At 36.5% G+C, this 11,497-nt stretch overlaps 1 protein-coding gene across 1 annotated transcript; it reads right to left on the bottom strand.

Annotated features, from left to right (window-relative positions):
* Positions 1–63: 63 nt before the first annotated feature.
* tmc5 (transmembrane channel like 5) lies at positions 64–9,016 on the bottom strand. Its single transcript, XM_067373846.1, has 17 exons — positions 8,799–9,016; positions 7,475–7,577; positions 7,317–7,386; positions 6,958–7,212; positions 6,257–6,399; positions 5,756–5,903; positions 5,527–5,679; positions 5,269–5,438; positions 5,097–5,175; positions 4,908–5,005; positions 3,545–3,640; positions 3,381–3,456; positions 3,167–3,300; positions 1,343–1,516; positions 1,170–1,248; positions 972–1,055; positions 64–481 (listed from the first exon to the last, which is right to left on the bottom strand). The coding sequence occupies exons 1-17, from the start codon at positions 8,878–8,880 to the stop codon at positions 419–421; spliced, it is 2,007 nt and encodes a 668-aa protein (XP_067229947.1). The 5' UTR covers positions 8,881–9,016; the 3' UTR covers positions 64–418.
* Positions 9,017–11,497: the final 2,481 nt, after the last annotated feature.

Below are 11,497 nucleotides of genomic sequence, written 5' to 3'. Positions count from 1 at the left end.
ATATTTACAGAGATATCAGAATAATTTATTAGGATGTACCAGGATATGCATTAGGGGGGGGGGGGGGGACACAAATGGCTAGTGGTAAAATGTCTGTTTGTAACCTTGGACAATGTTTTTCCTACTTATCATAAGGAAACCATGGGTGCATGTGATATGCCGGTTAAAAAAAAAAAAGATATCATGGCCATTAATATTAATATTCATTCCCATGACTTATTAATTTGTTCTCTTGTTTTAGTCAGGTTGTAGCCATCATTTAACTAAATTAAAATGAGGGAACAACTTAAGTTTCCAAACCATTCTTCTTCCCATCCAATAGACAGAGGATAGTTAAAGTGTTCTGAATAAATTACAGTTTAATGCAATATTTACAGAAACAAGGTTTGTACATCATAAAGATAATCAGAATATATTTTCACATATCCAATGGCAGAGTATTCATCCAATTTGGGTTGAAATGTGGTGTCTGGTCAAAGTCCTGCATGAGAGAAAATAAGATCAAGATGAAGAGAATGTTTAAAAGTGCTTTCAAATGAGCCAAAAGACTTTTCAGTAACAAGTTAAACTGAACACATACATAAATGCATAAGCTCAATTTCAGCTTTACTCAATATGACCTCTCAAGAAAAATGCTGTCAGTTTTTTTTTCTTCTTTTAGAGGCTGCCAGAAGGAGTGAGATGGAAACATGTTTTACATAAATATTGATCTTATTTTGATCACTGCTGCATGACAGGAGGGATCAAGGGCTAACGGTGTGAGCTCCCTGTCTGTTAAGCAGTTGTGTTTGAAGGCCCCTGGCAGTCTGGGGTTTCTCTGAAGCCTGCTAAGGACTACCTGGAGTTATTTTGTGTTGGGCTGAAATCTCCACAATTATGATTTGCTTTTCATTCTGTTGAGTACAGTATACGATAACTAGATGCAAGAAGGATGTATGTTTGACCAGACAGACCACATGAGAAACACAAACCTGAGGTCTGTAAGATGTCATTTCCCTTCTCTGCTTCTGTATAGTTTGTAGTTTATTCAAGAGAAATGCTTTGTCCTTTCCTTCCTGACAGGCAGATGGAAGAAGAGTCACTGAGGTTAAAACTATTATCTGTATAGTAGTTTTTGATGACACTAAAGCGAAGTGGATGCTAAAGTGAGGTATGATCTCAGCACTCACATTCGCAATCTGCTCTCGCAGAGTCTTGATGAGCTCTTTCCGTCCCTGAGTGATTTGCCAGAGAAAAAAAGTGATGACTCTGAAAGAAGAGTGTAAGGAATGAAGAAAGAGCTAGAGAAAAGGTTTCCTTTTTGTGTTTATATGTTCACAAAACATCCAGCTTGTGGACTTACAGGACGATGAGGGTAATCAGATAGTAGAAGAGTTCACTTCTGAGTACGTTTTCAAATATCCACCAGACCCAGTTACTTTCAGGATAGCCCTGAATTGAATCAATCCAATTGAAAATGGCATAGAAGGGGGTGTTGAGACCCTGGAATGGCCCACATTGATCTGAGGGCCGCAGCCTGCAAGACAAACGGAAAAGACTGTAACATACAGTAAGGACCAGTTCACACATTGCATTTTGCACTTGAACCATATGAATTGAGCGGTTTAGTCCAAATTTTCTGAGAAGACTCAATCACTTTTTATGATAAAAAGATTTAATTTAGGTTTTTACACATGTAAACATTGATCAGCGAACATAAACAGATGCTCAACCGAACATGAGTAATTCACAAGAGCATCTCTTCTGGAAGCTCAAACTTGCTGCATAACCAGGTTTATTCTCGTGTGTTACGAGTGTCAATTGCATAGCTGTCTATGGAGGGACAGAAAGCTGTCAGATTTCTTCAAAAATCTTAATTTTGTGTTCCCAAGATAAAGGAAAGTCTTATGGGTTTGGAATGACATGAGGGTGAGTAACTAATGGCAGAATTTTCATTTTGGGGTGAACTAGTCCTTTAAGATTAGGTTTAAGGATAGGTTCAGAGATAGTACCTAGTTATTACACAGTTATACCAAAGACTAGAATAACACAAGACGTGTCACTCGTATTGTTTTGAATGGGAGAAAGTGTAACGCGCAATATGGCGGAATAAGTCCCGCCTTCTAAAGCCAAGAGCCAATCGCCGACTGGTAAAGTCATCGCGTCACTTCAGCGGCCGTTAGAATCACCGGTTTCTATAGAAACAGTCAGACGCGCCTCCGAAGAGACGCGCATTTAGGTCTGCGCATGCGCATTAGCTTGATCCAGCCTGAAAAAAATATAGTTTTTTTGTCATGATTCGAGCGTTTAGAAACTAAATTTATGAGTTGGTTGTTGTTAGATTTCATTGGTGATTTCAAATATCAAATTTAATCGTAAGGTTGACGAACAGTTTTGGAGAATCTGATGTTTCCCCATTCAAAGAGATAGGAGCCCAAGAGGCATTTCAAAGATGGCCGCCGAGTGAAATGACTTGTCTTAAAGTGACTTTGGTTATACGTACAATAAGTACATGTGGAATAGGACTATAAAATAAAGTGCTACTGCAATATTCTATAAACAATAAGAATCGTCCATTTTGACTTTTCAGTGTCTCACACACGTCTTTGTTGAAACACAGTGTCAAGTTAAAGGAAGATCAACAACCTTTAAAAAACATTTTTTCCCCTATTTCTCTGCGTTGTATCTCACAAATTTAAATGCAAGAATGTGAATAGCCTTGTTTACATACAATACGGCCTTACATTTTATAATACAAGACATTGTGGAATAGTCTTGAGACAAGTTCCTTTTTCTTGACACGGTCACATTATTTTAAAACTTATTTTACCCTGTTCTTGACATGAACATACCCTGCAAAACAACCAAATAAATTGACATGGGCGTTTTAAAAATGCGGTGCGAACAAAGTGCACACCTACTGCATATTTAACAAGACAAACAATAAAAAAAGCAGTGCAGTGGAAGACAAAACACATTCCGTGTGAACTCTTATGTTTCATCATATTGATTGGTTACACTCTCTAATCTGTCATCTGAAAAGCAGCTGGTTAAGAGTTGAATTTGGAAGTGTTCAGGGATTATACTACAAAAAATGAAGCAATAAACAACATTCAAGATGTGTTCCTTGGTCTGAAGACAACTGATGACCCAGAATTGAAAGTGTAAAAGTAAGAAAGGCTCACACCTCCACACTGTGAATGATACCATGGCTAGAGAGCCCACAAACGAGGGGAAGAAGAGCAGGGCGATGAAGACTGTCTGTATCTGTGCGGCTCTGCCAGTGTGTTTGGGAGGCTGACAGTTCATGCTCAGACTGACCTGAAACAGGAACCGTGAGACTAAGAACATGCAATATAATCGCGACTGCAAGGACAAAGTGATTCTATAATGGTGCTTACCTTTTTCAAGTAAAAGATGATAAACAATTTAATGACTTGCATTACAGGAAGTAGGGGAGAGTAGTAAATTCCAATCCTGGGCAGACAGGAAGAGAGATAAAAGAGACAATCAGCTAGAAGGAATATCAAAGTATAGACCTGAAGAGATGCAGATATTGACTTACCAAGCCAGAGTCTGGGCATAGATCAGATCAAGTACATTCCTCGCAATGTCAAACTCTGGGACGCCAAGACTCTGGATCCACATGGTTCCGATTACGCTGTAGCAATTTTGAAAAAGTGAAATGAAAGTGAATTTATTGATTCTGTGTCATTTGTAATCAGTAATTACTCTTCATATGGAAGGGTTCACAGTATACTCATGAATAGAACTGTAATGTAAACCATTTCCTTAGATTTATTTATTTATCAGTCTGTAAAAACACAATTTATTGTACAAAGTAAAATGCAAATATATTATTATTAGTATACACTAATCAGAAGTTTGGGATAGTAAGATAGTAAGATATTTAAAAAAAAAAAAAGAAGAGGAGAAATTAAAGGTGCCCTAGAACTTTTTTTTTTTTTCACAAGATGTAATATAAGTCTAAGGTGTCCCCTGAATGTGTCTGTGAAGTTTCAGCTCAAAATACCCCATAGATTTTTTTTAATTCATTTTTTTAACTGCCTATTTTGGGGCATCATTATAAATGAGCCGATTCAGGGCTATTGGCCCTTTAATTCTCGTGCTCCACGCCCACGGAGCTCACGCTTGCCTTGAACAGTGCCTAAACAAAGTTTACACATAATATAACCCTCAAATGGATCTTTGTTCGCCATGCATGCGTCGGATTATGTGAGTATTTTATACTGTTATATTGTTTACATTTGATTCTGAATAAATTTGAGGCTGTGCTCCGTGGCTAAAGCTGACATTACACACTGTTGGAGAGATTTATAAAGAATGAAGTTGTGTTTATGAATTATACAGTCTGCAAGTGTTTAATAATGAAAATAGCTACGGCTCTTGTCTCCGACTTTACTGGCTGCCCTTGTCTAATGCCTTTCATAATGGGAACATGGGCTGGCATATGCAAATATTGGGGCGTACACCCCGACTGTTACGTAACATTTTTTACTTTTTGTTCAAACAATGAATTATTTCTGAAGGATCTTGTGACACTGAAGACTGGAGTAATGTAGCTAAAAATTAAGCTTTACCATCACAGCAATAAATTACATTTTAAAATACAAAACCGTTATTTTTAATTGTAGTAATATTTCACAATATTACCGTTTTTACTGCATTTTTGTTCAAAATAAATGCAGTTTTGGTGAACATACAAGACTTCTTTCAAAAACATTTTAAAAACCGTTCTAATCCCAAACTTTGAAACGGTAGTATACTTATTCTTTAGAATCTTTGAATGATTCTACTAAAGCTGCAAAATAAGTTTTTCATATTAAAGTCGTGGAAATCATCTACTAAATGGTACTAAATTTAGTTTTTGCAGACCTACTTCAGCAGCCAAGATGTATTTGACTCACTTGCGTAGGAATTCCCCAAAGAAAATGCCGAGTAGACAGAATATGAAGTCAATTATCAGCAGTCGATACACGCTCTGCCCCACAAAGGACTCCCAACACTTGAATATAGAAAGATTACAACTGTGTAAAGAGATTTATAATCATGCTTTTCTAATAATCTGTGATAAATTACAATTATGGTGCACCTACTGATGAAATGCTGTTTGGAACATCATTCAGCCAGTAAAAGCAGAGAATTCCAAGAATGGACATCTTCAAAATAACATTTCTGGGAACAAAACAAAAGACAATAAAGATGAGGTCACCTGCCATTGTTAGCAATGGAAATCGGATGCTTCTGGTAAAGAAACAATGATCACACCTCATGATGCTGATGTAGATCTGTGCACGTGGATTGGAGTAGCTCTCCATTCTGCTGATGAGTGAGTAGAGGAGAGGCACTATCAGGTTGATGAGCGACACGACCACAGGCAGAAGCAGAGTAGATGCCTCGGCCTTTAAGTCATTTGGATCATGATCGAAACTGAAGATCTGCAGCAAAACATAAGCACATTAGCGTGATGCACACGCGTGTATTTTTTTTTTTTTTGTGATATTACCACACTGTGAATGAACTTACCAGTTGTTCTGTCCCCAGGAAGTATATGCCAGCACCAGAGCCTATGGCAAGTCCTAAAGAGAGCAGCCAGGCCAGTAGGTGGAGAGACAGACGCTTTATGCTGTCAGACAGAGACATTTTGTTTTTCTTCTGTAACCTTTCTGATAAGGACTCCTGGAAGACATGGGCAAAATGAGCCAATGGAAACAGAAAAGGGATGACGCCTAGAAGAATATAAACGGGTATGAACCTTCAGCTGAATGCCGAGGTTGTTCTTGTTGTACTGTATGGCTTTTTCATTGACAACACTGAAGTCCCAGCTGCACAAGAGACGCCATGCTCCTCCAGAGACGGGTCCTGTCTCGAGCACAAAGTTGTTCTGAAAGGATCTGGACATGCTGAGGAGGAGGAAAAGAAAAACAGATCTTTCTGCATTCCCTTCTGGCATTAATTTAACATACTGTAGACATGTTATCTTGGTGCTTTGTCCATTACTTCTGTTCCCACATTGACCTCTGAGTCACAATATGCAAATTTTCAAACCTCAACATATTCAGGGAAACAATTATAGCCATTGACTAGAATATATTATATTTCCATATGGCTTTGAAATGGCAAATATTTCACATGTGAAGTGTGGGAAAATGTGCAAATGCTAAACAGTGAGCAGGAAGATATCTAGCTAACAAGCTTTGTATTTCTTGTATGCTGTAAAGGCCTTAGAAAGCTGCCGTACTGCTAAATATGTTACCTGTAGAGAAGAGACACCCCACACAGCACCAGATATGCAGCTATGGTGAAAAAATAGGCCAACTGCATGTTGTAGGCTGGTGTGGATACAATCACTTCACCATTATAACCACCATAGAACAAGACCGTCTGGTTGAAATAACCCTGTTGACAAAGATATTGTCACTCTATATTCTTAAGATCTAGAAAGTTTTGTATGATGAACACAAGGTTCAGTTCGTTAAGGTTAGTTGGATTAATTTGCATTAACTATTAACAATATTTTTACAGCATTTATTAAGACCGCTGATACATTTTTTAACCTTTAAAGTTTATGATTCATAAATATTATAAGCAAAAATAAATTGACAATGAATATTTATACATTAACTTAAATACTGTAATAAAAGTGATTTATTGTTAGTGCATGCTCTTAAAAATAAAGGTTGGTTCTTTATTGGCATTGATGATTCACTAAAGAACCTTTAACGTACATGAAACCTTTCCATTCCACAAAAGGTTCATTAAAAGGTTCTTTAGATTTTAAAAATGTTTTCAAACTAGGAAAAGTTCTATTAAGAACAAAAAGAAAATGGTTCTTCTATGGCATCTGGAACCTTTGCTTTTAAGAGTGTTCTTATTTCATTAGCTAATGTTAACAAACTGAACCCGTAATGTAAAGTGTTAATGAATATAAAGTTTGGACTCAATATAAAAACTCACCACCCCTGTGAGGAGCTCAAGTCCTCTGAACCCTGTGGGGCTGCTGATATTGGGCGCATGCACAATTTGTGGGATTGTGATGAAGCAGAAGTTGATGAGGAGGGAGAAGAGGTTGAACTTCAGCAGCCACTTAAGGAACAAGAAGTAGGAGAGGACAGAAGTGCCAAACCTGCCCCCAATCTCCTTCAGGGTGTCCTGCCACACAACCAAACGCTGCCTGGCTGATGCCAAGTTGGCACGGAATCTGCGGAAGGACTGAAGAGGCAAATTATTAGTCTTGAAATGTCATGCAGCGCTTTTAGGAATGTGAACCATGATAATAATGAATGTAGATCTAAAGAGTGTGTTTATCTTTTTACCCGGGACACCTGTTGACGACAGTCTGCAGGGAGCATGGTCTTTGAGAGCTTGACAGAGTTCACTCTGTTCCTGTTGAGGGGAGTTTAAGTTCAAGTTTAGATAAAATTTAGCATTGTGAGAAATACTACAAAAATGTTTGATTATAAAATACATTAACCTGATTGTTTTCCTCTCATTAAATGACACAGGTAATGATCGAATTGCTTGAAATCTGGCTCTGGCTGACAGGTTAACCAGGTCCGACACCAGTTCAGATGTATCTGTGATCACAGACATTTAGTTAGTTCACATCTTAAACAGTTTTTCTTTTTTTTTTTTACTGTAGACAATGTAACATATTTGATATATGGAGAGAGATCATATATATATATGGAGAGAGAGAGAGAGAGAGAGAGAACCAAAATAACTTTATTAAACAATTTCTTCTCTACCCTGTCAGTGTGCAGTTGACGCAGTGCAGCGCTTCCATGTATCATCTGAACGCCAGCTCAGTATTGGCTGACGCTGATCACGTGAGCAGCACGATGCATGCGTGCGTTCTGACATGCAACATGAACACGGAAGCCTGTGTTTTCAAAGTAAACAGCGTAGGAGAATGACAGGGTAGAGAGAAAATTGTTTTGTTTTGTTTTTGCACACAAAAAGTAATCTTGTCGCTTCATAACATTAAGGTTGAACCATTGTAGTCACGTGGACTATTTTAACAGTCTTTACTACTTTTCCGGACCTTGAATGTGGTAATTTTGTTGCTTTCTATGGGAGATAAAAAAAAAAAAAAACTCTCGAATTTTATCAAAACTATCTTAACTTGTGTTTGGAAGATGAACTTACAGATTTGAAGCAACATGAGGGTGAGTAATTAATGACAGAAATTTCATTTTTGGGTGAACTAACCCTTTAACTACTACACTATTCGTACAATGCCAGTAGGTTTTTTTTTAAAGTATTTATTCAGTGATTAAGTAAAGACATTTATCATTTTCCAAAAATTTCTATTTCAAATAAATGCTGTTCTTTTGAAGTTTCTATTGATCAAAGAATAGTGTATGTAATGGTATGGTTTTAAACATTGACAATAATAATAAATGTTTCTTGAGCAGCAAATCATCATATCAGAGTGATTTCTGAAAGATCATGTGACACTGAAGACTGGAGTAATGATGCTGAAAACTCAGCTTTGATCACAGGAATAAATTACATTTTAAAGTATATAAAATAGTAAATAGTTATTTTAAGTTCTAATAATATTTCAAAATATTACTGTTTTTACTGTATTTTTTAACAAATAAATGTGAAATCTCTTTCAAAAACATTAAAGAACTGACCCCAAATCTGTAATGTTTTGTAATGTTTATGTAACTCAGTATCTGCATATAAATTTACATTTACAATTAAAATTACATAACACTCACATTTAGATATAGTTATAGATACAGATATAAATATCAAGCAGATTCTGTTGACATGTTAACATGACTTACTGTATTCAACTTCCTGTCGGATTTCGTTTGCAGTAAGTCCCAGAGCTGTGCCATGCTGTGGGAATACACTCATCCTCCTCATCCTGCTGTTTTGATCAAAGATTTGTCTTGACAAAAAATAAATAATTCCTTTTACATGTTACATGTATGTATACATATTCCAAGGCTAACAGACTGCTGGGTTTGCTGACTTCATTGGAGGAACAAGGAAGTTGTGGTCTAATTGTAGGATACAAGGTACAAGTGGGCTGTAACTCCTTTTATCTTTGTGTCCTGTTGTCCGGGTGACAGGTTTCACCAACCAATACCATTCAGGAAGAACTCTGTGGTCTGGTATCCCATTACATTTAAAAAGGTATTCATTAGTTATTCATTAACTGTCTTCCAACTCGTCAGCAGCAATATAATGACAACATATGCTGAACAACTACTGTTTACTTTTTGAAGGATGAAACAAATTCATGAACCTTGGCAGAAAGTTGAGATTGTTGTTGTTAGTTTACCGACTGTTAAATCTCTCACCCGGATACAACATGGGATTTACAGCTTAAACCAATGAGCTATTATTTGATCTGTTCTAATTTCCGTTCCCCAATTACAGATGCATGTGTATCAAAGAAGTGTGTTTAATTATTAAAATACTTATTTTGTTTTTATTTATATACCAAAACTGTGTTTTTTTTTTGTTTGTTTTTTTGCCTCAGGGCAACATTGTGCAGTTAGAGCACTTAGATAGCAACTTGTTGCCTTCCCAGAACTGCCACGCATATTATGATCTGGGCCACATGTTGCCTGGAATGATGGCACTTGGGCGGACCCCTCCTGTTTGCCAGATTTGAGCCACAAGCAAGCCATAGCAATGCCACATGTCAGACAAGAGCAAAGAAATAAACCAGAACTGGACCTTATCTGAGCCACAAAATCTTTATATATTATTTATAGAGTCATCTTAGCATTAACTAGCTTGTTAACAAGCAGAATCACTGAAGGAAAGAAGAGAAGAGAAAAAAGAGACAAACAGAAACACAGAAGCTACAACTGACTTCAGCCACAGCTTTAGATGAAATCAACTGAAGATAAAAGAAGACATTAAATCTCTCCAGATCTCAGCATAGGATTAAAGAACTCCACAAACAGCAGTTCAGCTTCACATATTACTAACCAGATTGACTTTATTTCTGTCATTCATCTTCAGAAGTTCTTATTGAGAATTAACAGAAGTTTAACGCTCATGTTTGTTTCATTTGAAGTCACCATAATGGTGATCAGTGTTTCAATTAGTTGGGTTCTTAACTCTTTTAATATGTTTGTCTTCTCTGACAGTGTGTTCATCAAACATATTTGCAGTAACAAAAAACTGAAATGAGATCAGATAATGATCGTTAGCAAATAATAGTTTTCTAATCATTGTGAAATAGCCTGACTCACTCAGTGTAGCAATTGTGTTGTGCCATTAATACATTTACATTTTTTACTGCAACATGAGATTGCACTGTATTGCAGACATCAGTTAACAGATTGAAAGTAAAACAATAATAAAAAATAAAAAAAAAAACATGAGAAGAAATCCATAATCTTCATTGACAAACACAGATATGAGCAATCAGCGTATGAATCTCAATAATGGTGACAACAAAATATTCAGACAAGCAGATCAACTCGGGACATCAAAAAGAGCTACTAAAAAGACAGAACAAAAATCACAGCAAAAAATAAAAGCAAATAGTTAGAATTAAAGAAAATGATAGGACAATTCAGCTGCTTAATTTATTTATGCTGTGATGCATGCTGGGAGTTTTGTACTGTTGTTCCCAGCATGCTTTGCGGCATGACACTTTTGATTGTCACCATTGTTGAGATTCATGTGCTGATTTTTGACGTCTTTGTGTGTATCTTAAGTTTTTTTTTTTTTTTAAATCTTCTGTTTTCTGAAATACAGTGTGATTTCATGTTATAGTAACATAAGGTTTATAATGTAAATGTATTAACTGCACAACACAATTATTAGATACAAATGACATCAGTGATACGGGCTATTTTACGATGGTTATAAAACCATTAATAGCTATAACTATCATCATCTGATCTCACTTTGTCTTTCTTTGCTACAGCAAATGTGTTTGACAAACACACTGGCACAGAAATCAGAGAAAACACATAAAATAAGAGTTAAAAGCCCAACTAATGGAAACACTAATCACCATTATGGTGACTTCAAATGATTTTTTTTTTTTACATTTAAACCCCTTTTCATTCTCAATAAGACCTTCTGTAGATGTCCAACAGAAATAAATTCAGTGTTGTTAGCAGGCTTGTTAATGCTGAAATGATTCTGTAAATAATATATAAAAGGTTTTGTGGCTCAGATAAGGTCCAGTTCTGGTTTATTTCTTTGCTCTTGGCTGATGTGTGGAATTGCTATTGCCTGCTTGTGGACCAGATCTGGCAAATAGGAGCGGAACAAAGTTGCTATCTGGGGATTCACTGACGGATACTGCAGCTTCTCAAACACACACACTCAACAACAGAAAGTCATGTAACAAATATAAAGAGATAGCTTTTTTAGATAACTGGTCACAGTTTTAACAAATGTAGCTGTAAACAGAAGATGGGTTGTGCATGTTCATCACCTGTCAATCATAACTGCTTACGTCACTCCAGTGAGAATATTCTTCCAGCATCACTCCATCTCCACCTTT

This window comes from Chanodichthys erythropterus, chromosome 3, assembly GCF_024489055.1.
Source record: "Chanodichthys erythropterus isolate Z2021 chromosome 3, ASM2448905v1, whole genome shotgun sequence".
Classification (NCBI taxonomy): Eukaryota; Metazoa; Chordata; class Actinopteri; order Cypriniformes; family Xenocyprididae; genus Chanodichthys; species Chanodichthys erythropterus.
This window is presented reverse-complemented; position numbering and strand designations above follow the sequence as displayed.